Here is a 17802-nt window from a genome sequence, read left to right on the forward strand (position 1 = left end):
TTATTTTGAATGAGGAGACTTGGAGGATCTGCGTGATCCAAAAAAGTCAATTTCTAATTGCTAGGAGTACTACCAATCTTATTACATTAATTGAACTCAAAATTGATGTGTAATGCAATTCAAATATTCATGTAGTTCTCTCTCAAAAAAAAAAAAAAAAAAATTCATATAGTAAAACTTGTAGTAACTTCATTCATTTATTTATTTTATATAAAGCTTGTAGTAAATGGCATCCGAAGAAAAAAAAAAATTAACGCAGGGCTTCATATGGCTATTAGCTGGTCACCACGAAATTACTCATAGTGTGAGAAGTAGAGAATCAGTGGATAGAGTTCTAATTCTATGAAAAATGATCATTGTTTCAAAAGCTTGGTCCTTGAGGACATTCTTATTTCGGGCATTGCAGATTTGCCAAAAGTGAGGACATTCTTATTTCGGGCATTGTAGATTTGCCAAAAGGTTGTGGGGAAAACAAGTCTCCATCAAGAATCCAAATTAATTGAAATTGGTCAATTAAAGTATATAAAGGAATTTGACATATTCTTTCATAGGCAGAGAAAATAATTATATTCCCCATTAGTTCTTAAATTTGACTTACAAAGAGACGATCCTTAAAAATGTGCTTAGGATCTTGGGTGTATTATAACAAGCAAGTGCCATCCAAGATGATATTTCTGAATCTCTCATGGTAACTCAATTTGAGGTATGGAGTTGATTTTCCAAATCCATTTCAACTTTCAAGAGGGAAGTCTGGGATGTGGGAATGCCACGTTAGGAGTGATTTGGTAGGTTGACTCGAGGTTGTCTAAAAAAATCTTTTCTAAGGAGCCTAAGTTAAAGAGTCAACTTGATTGGAAAAGGAGGGCTTTGCCAAAGCCCTAATGATTATTAAGATCTATTGAAATAAAGTGATAGATTGTGTTGCGGGGAGGCTTAGTGGGCCGAGTCAAGCATCCTATAGAGGCGGAGGTAAGGTTGGGTCAAATCTCAGTCAATCTGTTGGCATTGGACTACCACCTTTTAAGGGAATAAAGTTGCGATCTTACCATAAAGTATAGTTTTTGGTGTAATGGCTAAGGGCTTGTACCTAAAAAATTGTATCAAGATTCCAATTCTCTTGTGTATCCCAAATACCTACAAGTCCGAGGTCCATATCCTCCCTGCCTTGTGGTTCCCAAGCTTGTCCAATGGTCATTTAGTAAGTTAATAGACATGCCATTTTTTTAATTATCTGGGCCGAGTCCTTACTACATATCTCCTTTGTTTAACATAAACTAAGCCCAAATGAAATGACAGACTTCCGTTTTGTGGTGTGATAATTCAAGAGACATTTCCTCTTGAGTGTTGATGCCCAAATCTCCTCATATGACCAGGTTCTTTTAGCAAGAAGGGCCTTGTTGCAGTATGAGGCTCGCTTAATACCTAGCCCTCCTTATATCTTTGGTTTGGATAGTTGTGTCCTACCCAACTAAGTTTAGTTAAGGTCTTTTTTTTTTTCTTTAGTGTATGCCCCCACAAAAAATGTCTTTAATTTGTCAATTTCGAAGGTTTACTCATTTTTTTTTTTCACAAAATTATAGACATTCCTATTTATGCTATCATTAACAATAGAAACACCAAGAAATTTTCAAGTTAAGTTGGATTAAGTCACGATTTCAGTACAAAATATGTGTGTGTACAGTTGTATGAGGTAAGGTGTGTGTAAATTTTATCTAGGCGAAAAACACATTTTGGTCTCTACATTTTCGCACGATTCCTACTTTGGTCCCTAAATTTTATTTTTACCGCTTTTAGTCCCTATTTAGAAAAACGCCTTCTGTTTTAGTCCTTTCCGTCAGTGCCATTAGGGCATTGACCTACGTGGCAAACGGAATTATTAAAATAATAATAAAATATTTTATTTTGTCATTAAAAAATGCCAAGTCAGCATTTAAATTTAAAAAAATAATTTATTAAATTTAACTAAATAAAAAAATAAAAAACAGACGTGTTTGCAATCGCTTCTCTCCCACCGAAATCATCTCCTGCAATGTCATCTCCTTCTACGCCCGAGCCCGCCTCCCTGACCGCCTCCTGCACCGTCTACTTCATCTTCGGTAGATGACGCAAAAACAATTTTTTCTAAGGAATGACTGTCACGGCATGTGTGTCTCTATAATCATATCACCATAAACTGTCACGGCAAAAACAATTTTTTCTAAGGGATGACGCAAACGCATTTGGCATAACACCATAAACTCTCATCATATCATTTTTCAACTTAAAAGCTTCTTCCAACCTAAAGTTCAAACAAAGCTGATGAATCAAAGTCCCGAAAGTCACCACACTGGGACAAACACCTCTCCTCTGCATTTCATCGAACACGTACTGCGCATCCTCCAACCTCCCACTCCTACAACAAGCCTTAATCAATATATTATACGTACAAGCATCTGGGGTTCTATATTTATGAAAACCTAGAAACATTTCTCTCAGTTTGCGAAATTCTCCACAGTTGCAGAGCCCATTCAGGAGCGAATTGAGAGATTTAACAGTCTGTTTTCAAAAATGCTGACTCTTTAAATAGAATTGCTGTGATCTTCATTGAAGAAGAAAATGTGAGTATATGTTACAATGAGAGGCTCTGTTTTTTTATGTAGTAATCAGAGCAATCAAAAATGAGAAACTTTTTTTTTTTTTTTTGGATTAAAAAAAATGAGAAACTGTTAACTAATCCAGTCTTTTGAGAAACTAACTGAGGACCAATTTCTAGACCGGAGACCAGGCGTAGAGACACAGTGGTATGTCATCAAGGTCCCATACCCAGACTCAAACCCAGACCCAGAACCAGAACCAGACCTAGAACCAAACTTCGTTTCTTACTTCACTTCATCAAAGCCCAAAAAGGCAAAGGGCGTTCACCACCCTGGACGCCTCAACCCCATTTCTGTGGCTGACCATCTTTACGAAAACAAGCACAGTGCAGTTCTGGCAAGGACCCATCTGTATTCTTTTGGCAACGTGTGGTCCTCCATTGACGTTGACTGTCTTATACCACACAAGGAAGTGTCAACTCTGGACGTGAACTGTGTTGCCGATGGTTGGAAGTTTGTTCCTCCCATGGCTTCTCCTAGATATTTCCCTCACACAGTCGTTCTCGATGGCAAGTTGTACGTTTTCGGCGGTTTCAAAACGGCCTCTTCGCTACATGGCTCTGGGTGGATGGAGGTTTTTGACCCAAACACGAAGAAATGGACTTCATTGCCAAACCCTCCAACTGAAATCAGTGAGCATGAGATGATATACGGAGTTGTTGAACCGAAAAATGTCATTTTTTTGAGCGATCTTAGGTACCCATATGCGTTTCAGACTTATGATGTGAAATCTAAAGCTTGGACAGCACGCAGGAGTGCTTATCCCTTTGAAATATTCTCTAATGGGGTTCATCCTAGAGCTACAACTGTTGGCAATACTCTCTTCTGGGTTTCGCTCATTTGGGACTCCTTTGAGAATCTAGATGGTTGTTGTGTACATGCTTACCGTATGGATGATGGTAGTGATTCTGGTGATGTGTATTTCAAAGGTAGTTTTGATATCGACCGAATGGTTGAGCTCGACAATGGTGTCACTGCTAAATACCCTCCTGGAGGTTTGCACCATTTAGGTGATCACAAGTTCTGTTTTCTGTTGACCACTCTCAACTATGAACATGGCAAAGCTAGTAGTTATGTTAATTGTCTCATACTTCACATTTCTCCAACATGTAATGAGGATGGTGAGGGTCACAATAAGTTGAATATTTCCATTCTGTCCAACCGTAAGTTTTTTGCCGTGACAGTCATTCCTTAGAAAAAATTGTTTTTGCGTTATCTACCAAAGATGAAGCAGACGGTGCAGGAGGCGGTCGGGGAGGCGGGCTCGGGCGTAGAAGGAGATGACATTGCAGAAGATGATTTCGGTGGGAGAGAAGCGATTGCAAACACGTCTGTTTTTTATTTTTTTATTTAGTTAAATTTAATAAATTATTTTTTTAAATTTAAATGCTGACTTGGCATTTTTTAATGACAAAATAAAATTTTTTATTATTATTTTAATAATTCCGTTTGCCACGTAGGTCAGTGCCCTAACGGCACTGACGGAAAGGACTAAAACAGAAGGCGTTTTTCTAAACAGGGACTAAAAGCGGTAAAAATAAAATTTAGGGACCAAAGTAGGAATCGTGCGAAAATGTAGGGACCAAAATGTGTTTTTCGCCTTTTATCTATTTTCAAAACTCCAGACTAGTAAGGAATTTTTTTTTTAATCAATCTTGAGGAGAAATAAAATTAAAATTTGCTGAATTTCCCCCCCCCCCCCCCCATGATTTTACAGAATTCATTTAGAACCCTTTTAGTTGCTTAAGAATTCTTCACAATGCCTTCTGTAAATAGGACAAGGTCATTTGTAAAGAAGAGGTGAGTAAAAATTGGACACCCTAAAAGATCTTTTGCCCACCCAATTCTTTTGACCACTCACCTCTATATTAACCAAACCAAGTACTCCATGCAAATGATGAATATATATGGGAAGAGTGGGCCGCCATTGTCAGATTCCTCGAGAAAATTGGAAGGAATTCCATCTTTTACCGTTCACTAAAATACCAAGACTAGAGGATGGCACACGAGGCACAATAAGCTTTATTCTAGGCAAAGGAAAACAAAAAAAAAAAAAAAAAGATAGACTATGATTAATGAAGCTCCATTCCAACTGGTAATAAGATCAATTTTTAATAACATACTATTTGCCCTTAGAGGTATTCATGCGGAGAGGACATCAACAATATCATGCCTAAGTTTCTTTGTAGAGTGCAAGCATAGAATGTATATGAATGAACTTTCAAAATCTATACTGTAAAGCTTCACAAAGTAATTCAACACCAACTCTCTAAATCCTATCTAGAGAGGGTTTAGTTACAAATTATATTAGTGAAAACAAAGTTAAAATGTCAATTTAGCAAGATTGGTTTATTGTTTACCGTAATTTCAGTCGAATAAGGGTTAACCAAACTCTTTTTTTGGGTTTGTTCAAGTGAGAATGAAGTTGCTCCAACAATCTTATGAAACTTTATTTCTTGACTATTAATGCCTAACTCAGCTATTTTGAATATAATGGTGTTAGCACTTATTTAGACACAAAAATATGCAAACACACCCTAAATCCTACCTCTAAAGTCCTTCATGCATGCATCACAATGATCAGAAAAAGAGTGCATCAGAAAATCCATCTTTACCACCATTGTTCATGCTTCAATTTCAAATCCATTATTTTTATCCAAATTCTTGGCGAAAAGATGGTAATAGCAAAAAGATTGGTTCTTAGTGTCATCATTAACATGGTATTGTCCAAAATGAGTCAGAATTGGTCTGAAATGATTTCCATACGATATTGTGACTCCCCTGGAAAACCTGAACAAACTTTAGAGTTGGTCGGGTTTGATATCATGCATTATAACAGCTAAAGTTATGTAAATCAACGCCCTAATTCAAACCAAAACAATCTTTATATTTTTACTAGAGGCATAAGTCAATACCTCATTACTCTTTCTATTGATTACAGTCCAAAATAAGTTCTCCCATACAAACCCATCTTTGATCAACAAGACATTGGCACTTTTCTCTATCTATTTCAAAGGATTTAAATTGAATGAGGATTGCCCATTGTAACTATGTTTTCCATAGAAACTCAAACTAGCTAGAAAAAGAAAGCCTTTTACAGCACTTTGTAGAATGCCACATCACATTGAAAAAGGTAAATTGGTTAAAAATTATATTATGCCGCGTGGATTTAAGTCTTGCCACGTGGGTGGTACAAGAATAGAAAAATCATTTCCTTGAAGATGGAAGATTAAGAGCATGTTTGGATGCAGTGAGTTTTGAGTGATATGATCCTGTTTTCATCACTCATGATCCAAAATTGATGGGGCCCACGGAAGAGTAGTTGTTTGGATGATATCACTCATCATCCATGTAAGGTTGAATTTATTCAACCATCTAATTGGCTTTATTCTGTGCCAAATTTGCTTGTATTTCAGCATTTAGTAACCCTATATTTAGGTGGGCTTGTTGTAAGGGTAGTGAGTGAGATAGAGTGAAGTTTGCTCAAGAGTATGCAAGAAAACAGAGACTTGCGGCTTGGTCTCGCGGCTGCAAGCCGCCAGACGCAGCACACGTGCCAAGCATGCCAGAAGGTGAACAGTCATGCTAGCTGGAGCACTACAGGACAAAACAGGACAACTGGCCATACGGTTATCTCGCGACTGGATCTCACGACTCAGTCAAGTCGCGAGGCCAAGCCGCGAGCCAGCCCTGTTTTGAAAAACCTGACGTTTCACATTCCTCTCTCACCCTAATATATATACCCCTTATACCCACAAAAGAAAGAGAGCTTCTAGAGAGAATTTTGAGAGAGAAACCCTAGAGTAAAACAAGATTGATTCATCTACAATCTTTACATAAGTGCCTCTTCAAATTCCTCAACTCTCTTCCTCTCCATTGCCAAACCCTTAAGAGGCTTTTTACCAAAACCTTGTTCTCACCATATCCATTACTATGAGAGGGCTGTTTGGTGTTCTAGGAAGCAGTTAGGAAGGAACCAATCTTCATTGGTTGATGCTATGGTCTAGTAGCAGAATCCGGGAAGCTAGAAAAGAAAAAGGTTTGGTGCAACCTCGTTGGAGCAAGAAGTTTGGAGGGCTTAGGTGCACTGGGTAGATTAGGCTTGGAGGGTCTATTGCTGTCCATGTATCCCAACTACATTTTCTAGTGGATTGTTTACCGCTTGGAGGGCGGCGGAGAGATTTTACGCCGAGGGCTTCGATTTCCTCTTCGATAACACATCGCGTGTTGTCTTTGTGTTTGCATCTTCCTTCCCTTTTATCTTTGCCTTTTATTATCTGCTGTGGGTTGAGATTTTAATTTGGCTTAGTTAGTTTTTCCAATTCCATATTATAGCTTATGTCAGTTTTCCGCACACCAGTTGTTTGACGTAATGCTTGAATTGGTTAAGTTGTAATTTGGGGGTCTAAACGTTCAAGGGTGTTTATACACATATTTGAACTTTCAATCCATGACTTAGTTTTGGTGATTCTGTGACTCAAAAAAATGAGTGATGAAGAGGAAAAGTAAAAACACATTTCACCTGTTTTCATAACTCATTTTCCGTTACTCAGTGGAAAGTTTGTAATATTGTTGAGATTGTGGCCCCTTTGTGGGACCCGCATCAGGGACATGTCTACATCAAGTCCTCAGCACCAACGACTTTCTCTTTCTCTCTTTCCCCTTTCTCCTTCTTCTAGCAACAAACCAACATTTCTTCAAAAACCCAGCAACTGTGAAGAATGAAACCCAGCAACCAAAGACTACCCTCCATCGAATTTGCAGAGTTCTCTGTATCTCCTTGGCAAGATCAAATGTTTTTGAAGGTGAAGAAGCTGAAGAAGCCACCGATGACTTCACCGGCCACCAGTCCACCGCTCCCTAAATTTTTTTTTACAAAACCTTAAAAAACAAAAACCAAAAAAACCAACCCCACAATAGACCAAGAACCCAGATTCCAAAAACCCATATGCACACAACCCAGATTGGATATCTTTCTAACCCACATGTACAAAATTATGAAAATTAAAACAGTAACTTACAGAGGTCAGTGGGTTCGGGAAAAAGAAAAAAATAAAACCCGAAGAATCCGAAATTAACAAAAACGAAGAAAGTACAGCGTCGACAAAAATTTACAGAGCCAAAAAAAAAAGGGAAAAGGAAAACAAAGTGTTCAGTTACCGAGTCAAAGAACCGAAGATCAGTGTGAATCTAGAACAGCGATCAAAGAGCTCCGAATCTGAAACCGAGAGCAGAAAATTAAGCGGTGGCGGTGGTGGATCGGCGGTAGAGCTTGCTGAAGACGTGGGGCGCAGTGACGAAGCCGATGAAGTAGAGGCTCATGACGAGCACGATGGTCGGTGAGATCTTCAAGAAGAAGGATAAGCGGATTCTGTTTTGGATTTTGGTGGTATCTCCAGAGGTTTTAGGCGGCGTCTCCGACAGCTGGGTTGAGTCCTAGCCGGTTTGGAGGTTTGGGTATTTGTGGGTTTTGAAATGAACATCTGTTGGTACTGAAGGGGAAGAAAATGAAATGAAGAGAGTGAGGGTGAGGCGGGTAGGCTAACCGAATTTATGACAGGTGCTCAGGCATGGGTCCCCAAAAAGTAAAAAAAAAATTGAGTGAAGGGAAACTGAAAATATGTGCCAAACAGGGGGTTGTAAGAAATTTGGGTATTTTAAGTGATGAGTGATGAGTGATGAGTGATGAGTGACGAGTGACGAAAATTGAATGATGAGTGATGAGTGACCATTTTTTTAAACCAAACAAGCCCTAATAGTCCCTCCAAAATGAAATATAAATAGAATAATGAAAAAGAAGTGAGTAGAAAAACAAATCAAATAAGAAACTTATTCATTTAAATAACAATCCAATTCTATTACATCAAACCATTAATAATAAAATATAAATCACACCACACCGGCACACCCTTCCAAACAAGTAGCCAATATGGCCCCATTCACTATATATTAATTTCATCCACTAAAATACTTCTTAAAATACCGAAAAAACCAACTCCTTTGATGTCAATTGGGACCCGCCAAAACCCATTCTGAGAATACAGGTGGCTTTCCCTCAAAAGCCCAATGGTCTTCAGGTACTATTCCATGAAACAGTGAATCCTTGTATACTCTGCTACAAAATCCAATGCCTCAGAAGCCTAAAAGACCTCTCTATTTCCCAGATTCAAGTTTTAGTGCTTGAACTAAATAATAAGCAAGCCCAGCATGTTCTTTTTCAATTACAATCTTCTCTTACTATATTTCTATGACCTTTTGTAAGTTAAATTATATCCCTCCTAGTCATAGATGCTATAGAAAAACTATAGAAAATCAAATACATATAACAATTTAATATAGAGGGTTAAGTTATCCTATGTACTAAAAAATAGTGTTATATAATTTGAAAGTTACCTAGGGGTCCCATAGAGAATCATTTTGCATATCTTCCCATTCATTATCTTCAATGTCATTGGAGAACGTCATAGACTCTTCCATTGACATTTGCATCCACATCTTGCTGGGTGAGTCAAGAGGGAACTCATTAATGGCCTCAATCTGGCTAGGAGAGAGCCTCACTGTGACCGGTGCCATGTTCGAGCTAGACCATCCTCCAACCTCAGCCACTCCTTGAGGGCCTCGAAGCCTTAAGGCCGCTTCATGAGCCGCCATGCGTATGTGTTCAGAATTAGAGCTAGCAGGGCGAGGGAGGCTGTGAACCAATTCAGGAAAGTTGAGACGTGCCTCATGTCCCCTAAAGTGTAACGCAGCAACATCATAAGCAGCAGCAGCCATTTCAGGTGTCTCAAAGCTCCCTAACCAAATTCTTGTTTTCTTGCCTGGCTCACGAATCTCAGACACCCACTTGCCCCATTTTCTCTTCCGGGCTCCTCTGTAGCTAGACGATGCAGCGCCATGGCTAGTACTGCTTGTGTTACCGCTACTATTTGGCTCTTCTTCCATGCACTCAAGTTTGCTAGAAAGCTATATTATTGTTTAGTTCAAGTAAATGCACTGGTGAATGATAGTGTAATCCAGTTATAAGTATTTATAGATGTGGAATTATGCGATTTGACTGAAACGTGGTGAATTAACATGGATTGAGGTGAGCTTCCACGTAGTTGCACCATTGAAAATGATGTGAATATGTGCATGGTCACAACTTTCTTCATGTTAATTTGCTTAAACCCAAAAAAGAAAACAAAATAATAAAAAAAGATAAAAGTGTTTGAAGGAACCAAAAATTTCTCTGAAGGACCAGTCATAGCATGCCGAGTTAATTCATTTTGAATATTTATTTGGTGATTGAAGAATTAAAGTTGTATGGAATCTGTAGCAGGACCAATAAGATAAAAATTGAGGGACATATTGTTTCCTATTTAGAACGCGGTTTCTCTGCAGGTGGCATTAAAAAGTTTGGACCCACTAATCCCACATTTGGAGCTGAATCTTAGATAAGGCTAGAGATAAAGATTGTTGTACAGTTTTCTTTTAGAAAAGGTCCATTTTTCTTGGGCATAAAATCAAAGCACGAATAATATGAAAATGACGTTATCATAAGAGATTTATGAGATCATGAACAGAATCTCCTGAATGACAAAAAATAAAATAAAAAAGAATTGAATAAATTATAGACAGGATCTGATAAATGACAAATAAAAAATGAGTTGGACTTGGACAAGGAATCACAAAAGTACAAATTGAATAAAGTCCCAGATAACGTTCTATAATAATTAATAGATTATTAAAAAATGTTTTTCTTTTTTTTAGGAAACAGTAATATTTATTAAAACACACAAACATGAAGGTATAAGAACTATTGAAATTCTAACACACACAATCAATATGGGATAAACATCTCTATTTTTTTTTTTTAAGAAATAATAATATTTATTAGGATACACAAATACGGAAGTCGTGTATAGCGTTTTTTAAACAAACTTATAATATATTACATAATCAGGATTGTTAAAGAGTTGGTTATAATATATTTGTCTGAGGGACAAAATGAAGCTAATATGTTAGAAATTTAAAAATTTTATACATGATGAGAACATATCTAATCGTAAAAGAGTAATTCAATATTTAATAATTATGTTGTTGAAGTAGTATTTAATACAATTTATAGCATTTGTGGTGTAATTCTTCCTTCATATCATTTTTAAATTAAAATATCTCAATATCTTTTTGCCCCTTGAATATTTAATAATATCCTATATTCTATATTGATATTGTATAGCTAATTTTCTTTTTAAATCATCTACTTTAATCTCTTTCAAAAGTAATAGTTATTTATTTATGTCATTATACATATAGAACTACTTAACTAATGTGCTATAGTTAATAATATCATATTCATATATCTTACACAACTCCCTTTTTACAATTTAGTGTTTTATTATAGATATCACCAAGTGTGAAATTGGGTTTCTTAAAAACTTGTAATTGAAATATTATAATATTGGTATTTATATTTTATGTAAGTGTATTAGTATTGATATTTTGTGTAAGTTAATGGTAGATCACTACTTGGCGAGCTACATATATTAAATTAGTATATTAGTTCACATTTGTATGAATACGTAGAATTAATGAACTTGTAATTTTTGATGTGTTGTTAGTGGAGCACTAAAGAATGAATTCTCAAGATAGATTATTATTTAGATAAGTTCTTAAATCTTAACTCAAATTTTTATACTCCGTATCACTATATATAATTTTGGTACCCCTTGAAAAAAGAAATTGGCTTTGCTAATATGATTATTTTGTGTGGAGTAACATTAATGGACCATACAACTAATCCAATAAGGTACAAGTGTGAGTAGACATGGCAAAACGGGTCAGAATTTTCTGACCCGACCCGACCCGAACTGAAAAATACCCGACCTGAACCCGATTTTTGACCCGAAGCAAAAACAGGTTGACCCGTGACCCAACCCGTGTTTTTTGCGACCTGACCCGTGACCCGGCCCGAACCCGAACCATTTTTTTTGAACTTTTTTTTTTTTGGTAAAAAAAATAGTAAAATTAAGACAATATTGGTTTAATTGATTGTTGTAAGCTTTAAGGAAACAATTGATGCATTTACATAACTGCCTGCAAATTAATTGAAAGATAAATGGTTGAGCATTCTGTAATGAGTAAAGTTTTTTAAATATCAAATAGTAAAGAACATGCCAAGATAATCTGATTACAGTAGAATTAAAAACATAGATTTAAAATTGTAGATATGTGTGAGAAACATTCACAAGTGTGAAAATAGTGAAATCAAAGTATCAAATTAGCATAAATTATGAATGCTTAGACCTATTTTTTTAACAATTTATGTCCAAAATAAATGGTTTTTAAAATAAATTATGATATTTCCTAGTGTGTGTGTTGCTTAACAATGATATGATATTCATAAAAGAGACAATGTATAAATAAGTAAGCAATCAAACTTAAATGTATATCTCAATTGAAATAGAGTGCCTTTGGTACAATCTCCTCCGCCAACCACAATTGATAATAGATTATAAAATTAATTTTCAAAATTGTAAATTTCTTATATGTTTTTATTCTTTATCAAATGGGTTATCCAATAAGTCATTTGTAATTTTGTTTTATATTTTAGAATGTTGATATTGTGTAGAAATAAAACTTGTGTATTTGTTTTACTTATCTTTGTATTATTTTGTTTTAGATAGCAATGTTAGGATTTGTATAATTTTAAAATTATTGAATAAGTATTAATAAGTTTAACTGAGTTCATTCTTAATATAAGTGGTGAATTCAAAATAATGCATTTTACATCAAACAATTTGTTGCATAACTTTTTAAATGGCAAATACATGTTGTTTTCTTTAAAAAAAAAAATTCATGTAAAAAATACGAGTCAACCTGACTCGATCCGTAACCCGATTAATCCGACCCGAATCGCCCGTTTTGCCATGTCTAAGTGTGAGTAAAGAAAAATGTATTTTATACATTGGGTATATAAATTTATATGAAATATTATCCTCACACACGATTGTGCATGGGATCGGAATCATGGGATCCAGCTGATATCGCCAAAGCTAAAAAATTGCCCCCACAAGAGGTCTCATATTATTGCCTCGGAACTCACAAAGTCAATTGTGCTTGAAAGTTCCTAAACTGTGAAAAAAGAGGGTAATGATTTATGGGTTTGAAATTTGTTTTTGTCAACAACAATTCTAGCTTTTACAATAACAGTCCTTTAAAATAGATCAAGGACATTGTACTCGTATGGTATGGTAGAGATTATTGAGGTAGTAAAATATTTTTTTTATTTGAAAAAGTGATTTTTTGGGTTTGTCAAAATTCAGAAAGTGATTTAATTTTTTTTTTTTTTTTAAAGAACTCAAAAAGCTGTTTTCTAAAAAAGAAAAAGTGTTTGGCAAAACTTTTTCTTTCCAAAACATTGCAAAATCAAACGGACCTAATTCACATGACCTACAGGGCTACAACCACAAAGTGAAGACCAATGCTCTTCAGTGTTGGGAGAAGGGTAATTAGAGATATTCCCTTTGAGAAAATCACATATAAAGTGATCTACTTTAATATTGATCTTGATTTTCAAACATCAATTCTTGAAATTTCCTTTGTTGGATATATTATAACTATGGTGGTCCAAATCAATTGTAGACTTATGTATTTATAGAACGAGTATATTAATTTTATGGTAGTTTATAGCTAGCTCAGGATCAAGTATTTTCTAATATATAAACCTTACATAATTAGATTCATGCTTCTGCTCATTATTCAATCATCACACCTAATCCCACAACAACTTTTCACTTTAAAGGTATGCATAAAGATATTACATAAATTCCCTTGTATTTCACATGCAAGTTAGTGTATTGAAATGTATTAGTCTAGCAAGTAATACCTCTTGATTCTCTACAGCATATGCTTAAAATAAGAATAATAAGAATAACTTAAGCCACTAGTAGAGAATTTTTTTTTTCTACCCAAAAACAAAAAAGAGATATTATTGGTTTCTTTTTTTCCTTTACAGTAAACGGGGAGAGAGATTTAATAAAAACTCAAATTCTTCTTTGGTCCTTTACATGAGAATTACAAAATACCACTTACCCAAAAGACTCTTGAAAATTATTAAATTCACATTCAACTTCATATTAACGGAATTCACGAGCTCTAGAATTTGTTCAATTTGATGGGTAGATTTATTTAATTTGATCCTTAGTTCCATTGGCAGATTTAGAATTTCACTTTAGGGGGCCAAACTAAATATTAACTAATTAAATAAGTTCCTTCTCAAAAAAAAAAAAAAACTAATTAAATAAGTATATTATTTAATTTATTAAAGAATGTTAATTTTCATTAGGAATCCCCTTTAACGCTATTCCTAATATTGGACAATTTTTTTTATAATTTCTTCAAAATAAAAATCAATATTTCAACTATATAGTGTATAACTAATTAAATACATAAATATGATTTGCTCATTCACACAATGCCTTCCTAAACAACAATAGTTGAAGGTCATATGATAAATTTGATAATATATTATGATAAATTTAACAAATATTGAATAAAAATAACAAAACTGAAATTTTAATCTTGAGACAAAAGTATAGAATCAACAAACTTACAAATTGTACACAAGTGATGCAATTAATTACCATTACAATAACAAAAATATATTACATAATATCCAAAGAATAGTAAAAATATATCAAATTGTTATTATTGTTGTTGTTGTAGTAGTATTATAAGTTCTAACCAATACCAAAATGAGACTTCTAGTATATCATCATTTCCATTTTTTGAAATTTTGTCTACATTTGTCGCAATATAAAAAATAATAATAATTGTAGGTGCCAGATTTGTTACGATCCCAAGACAATATTGGGCTCGTACGAAAAGAGGCCCTCACAATATCATTTGTAGAGAGTGTGCTTCAAAGGTATGACCTTGGTATAGATGAGCTGTTTAGTAGTAATTCCTACGGGAAATACTGCATGGGCGGGCTTGGTTTCCCTAGCTAAACCCCTTTTCTTTTTTAGCCAGAGTTGTAAGACCTCTAGAGCTTTATTTTCTTCCCCTTTTATACTGGTGTTTCATCCCCCTTTTTTGTGTCCACGTGTTGATTTTACTTTTGGGGTGCAGGCTTGTCCAGTCGACCCATACCTAAAGTGGTTGGGAGTTGCTGGAAAGGCGCATGGGCATGGGCATGGGCATGGGCTTGTCAGACGCCGAATTCCGTATTACTGTGTTGGTTGCTTTTTTCCTGGCCCTGCCCCTACACTCAATTTGCTCCTTTCTTTGGGCGTTTTAGTGAAGTGCCGAGCAGGAGGTCGTCCTCGGCAATGGCTCTCCTCGGCTTGGGCCGCGGACCTTAAGATAAACTGGACCTGGGCCGGGGCCACACTTTCTTTGGCCCCACAATAATAATTACATTTGCACTATATCTCAAAAATTTTAATCACAACTAAAGTTTTAAAGAATTATTTATATAACCCAAATCATTCCAGAATATACTTGATTTGAGATTCATTTTATGCCATACAACACCTCCAAAATCTTAAACAGTATGTACCACTTCTTATCGCTTTTGATTGGTTTCTAACGCTTGCACATGGACCATTTAACCAAACCCTTCAAAACAATCCAAAAGGACAAGGCGCTACCCCAGCCTGTGGTGATTGAAGAAAAACATTTCTTTTCATAACCTAAAAATGCATAAAACAAAAGCAAAACTAAAAAACATAACCATTCCTTTCTAGCAAAGGATCTCTCAAGTCAAAAGTTTTAAAGTCCCACTAAGAAAAAACAATTGATAGCAACTAAGATAACTCATTCACCGAAAGCTTTCTTTTTGTTCCTATTTAGTAAAAGAGAAATAGTAGATTATATAACACATGATTTTTTTTTTTTTTTACAAATCTCACTTTTTATATAAATAATTAACCTTCTAGACAATAGGCATTACATTAGGCTGCTTGGTAGCACATTTTGAAAACTAATTTTTAGCTTTTAAAATATAAAAAAAAAATAAATTAAAAAAAAAAAAAAAAACCATTCCCCTTGTGGTGCCTGATTCAATGATTTTGGTTTTCGGCTTTGAAAACAATTTTCAAAATACATTTTCGAAAAAGTTTTAATTTTGTTTATTTAACTTTTCTCTTTAATAAAATACAGTGCATTATTGTAAATAAACCACTCATATTTCAAATCATTGCTCTCCTTCATTAGTTTTGTATTTTTCATTTTTTAAGACGACGCCATTTTGGTGGACATAACGATGAGGAATTGTTGAAAGAATTACGTTGGAAATTATATAAACAAAAAGATTGAAATGGAAAAAACAAAAACATTACTAAGAACATGATTTCCTAATGTTTGAGAACTGAATTCTAAACCTTATTATCCTATTATTATTCTACAACTGATATGACTTTGATAACAGTTTCGTGGTACATCATTTGCCATACCTTCCCAATAAAAATCATGTTTGTTTGTTGTTTACGACAAAAAAAAAAAAAAATCCCTTGGTTTGTTGCATTAGGTGATGATTGATAAAACTTACCATAGAAGGAAAATTTTTGAAGTGAAGGTTGATAAACTAAACTCAATCATGACAAGTAACTAGTACTTAAAGATGTTAGTACTAGTACCACCGAGGAATGAAACAAATTAAGACTACTTTAAAAAAAAAAAAAAAAAAATGTAGAAAGTTTCTTATCGATACATGATTTGCAGAACAAACATTTTGTTTCCTTGCTAAATAACGAAAGATTGGAGATGCAATTCTCCTCCTGAAATATCGAAATGTTCCCTTGCCAAATTAGAAATGATGCATATGATAGTTTCTAAAGCTTATTTGTTTTTGTAGGTAGAATGATAGATAGTGGGGAGGGCAAGTTGCGGTTTGAACTTGAACCACGGATATGAGATATCATAAAAGATATCATTACCATAAAGTTGTCACTTGAATAAACCCTATATGAAGCTTATTAAAGTATGCATGATAATAATTTAATTTATAAATAGATAAGGGTAAAATTTATGCGCATTTCCTTGGGTGTTTGTATATTAGGTCCTTGATCAAATTCAATCAAGTGATTGCATTGACCAATGAATCATATTGTTGAATTTAATTATTGTTCAAAATTAAGCAGTTAAATTTAATTGGAAAACCCAAGTACAATAACTAAGAAATTATATATAATTTTTGCCCGTAATAATTTTTATTCATTTAATTTGTTGCTTTTAAAATTATGGGATATTTTTAGTACCTTTCAAAAAATTTGTAGAAACACCAAAAGAAGGAAGTTATTATTCAATCTTTATTGTATTAGAATAGTAGCCATCTACTTCACATATATAGATTATAGAATACTCATTATTTTTTTCTTTTGCAAAATCATCACCGAATCATTCTCAATCTCACAAATCCCACAATTATGAGAAAAAATAGAACTATAACCCTCCTTTATTTGAAAAAAAAAACATCACTAAAGTTCAAGATTAATATTATATAAATATATCAAATAATTGTAGGGATGATCTGGAATTGACATTACAATTATACCTTTCTTGAATAAACTATACTAGAAAATTCGATCTTCATTGCATTGGTTCATAAAACACCTGAAGTCACAAAAATCCATTATGTAGCTAGCTTCCATTTTTGAGTGGGTAACAATTAAGCATACACCAAGGTTGAAGATGTTATAATTGGCTAATAGGTTTAAGCAACTCTTTGTTGTTATTGGCTTGGACACAAATAAAGCCCTTCATTCACGTCAATATCTACACTTTTGAGGGCACCAACTCAGGAGCATATATCACCCAAGAACCGAATAAAAATCCTGTCTTATTCGTAATATTCCACTTGTTGCTTCACAAATTACACTGTACCACGCGTAAGAATTTTTTTTTCCTTTGAAATTATAAACTTTAATTATTTTATTAAAAAAAATTAAATACTACAAATTGTGATGAATGAAATATAAAGTGGAATGCTCAAAACGAGATAATCCAACTAGGGGCATAACATCAATTTTCAATAATTTGAGAATATTCTTAAATTAGTCAATCACCTCATACATGTCCATTAAAAAAAAAAAATTATGCCTAATGTTACAAACACAATAATCTTTTTAATGTTTGAGTTGGTTAGTTTTTACAAATTCTTAATTAGTTAAACTTGCGACTAATATCA

General features: G+C 34.3%; 1 protein-coding gene across 1 annotated transcript; it reads right to left on the reverse strand.

The window, feature by feature from the left end:
- Positions 1-8559: 8559 nt before the first annotated feature.
- On the reverse strand, positions 8560-9752 carry LOC115958931 (ethylene-responsive transcription factor ERF021-like). The gene has a single exon (XM_031077200.1). It carries the CDS (start codon positions 9573-9575, stop codon positions 9027-9029), a length of 549 nt encoding a protein of 182 aa, XP_030933060.1. The 5' UTR covers positions 9576-9752; the 3' UTR covers positions 8560-9026.
- Positions 9753-17802: the final 8050 nt, after the last annotated feature.

The sequence above is a fragment of the Quercus lobata genome, chromosome 9, assembly GCF_001633185.2.
Source record: "Quercus lobata isolate SW786 chromosome 9, ValleyOak3.0 Primary Assembly, whole genome shotgun sequence".
NCBI lineage: Eukaryota > Viridiplantae > Streptophyta > Magnoliopsida > Fagales > Fagaceae > Quercus > Quercus lobata.

Coding starts and splice junctions, on each gene's coding strand:
- LOC115958931 (XM_031077200.1), bottom strand. CDS start 9,575: ATGGAAGAAGAGCCAAATAGTAGCGGTAACACAAGCAGTACTAGCCAT.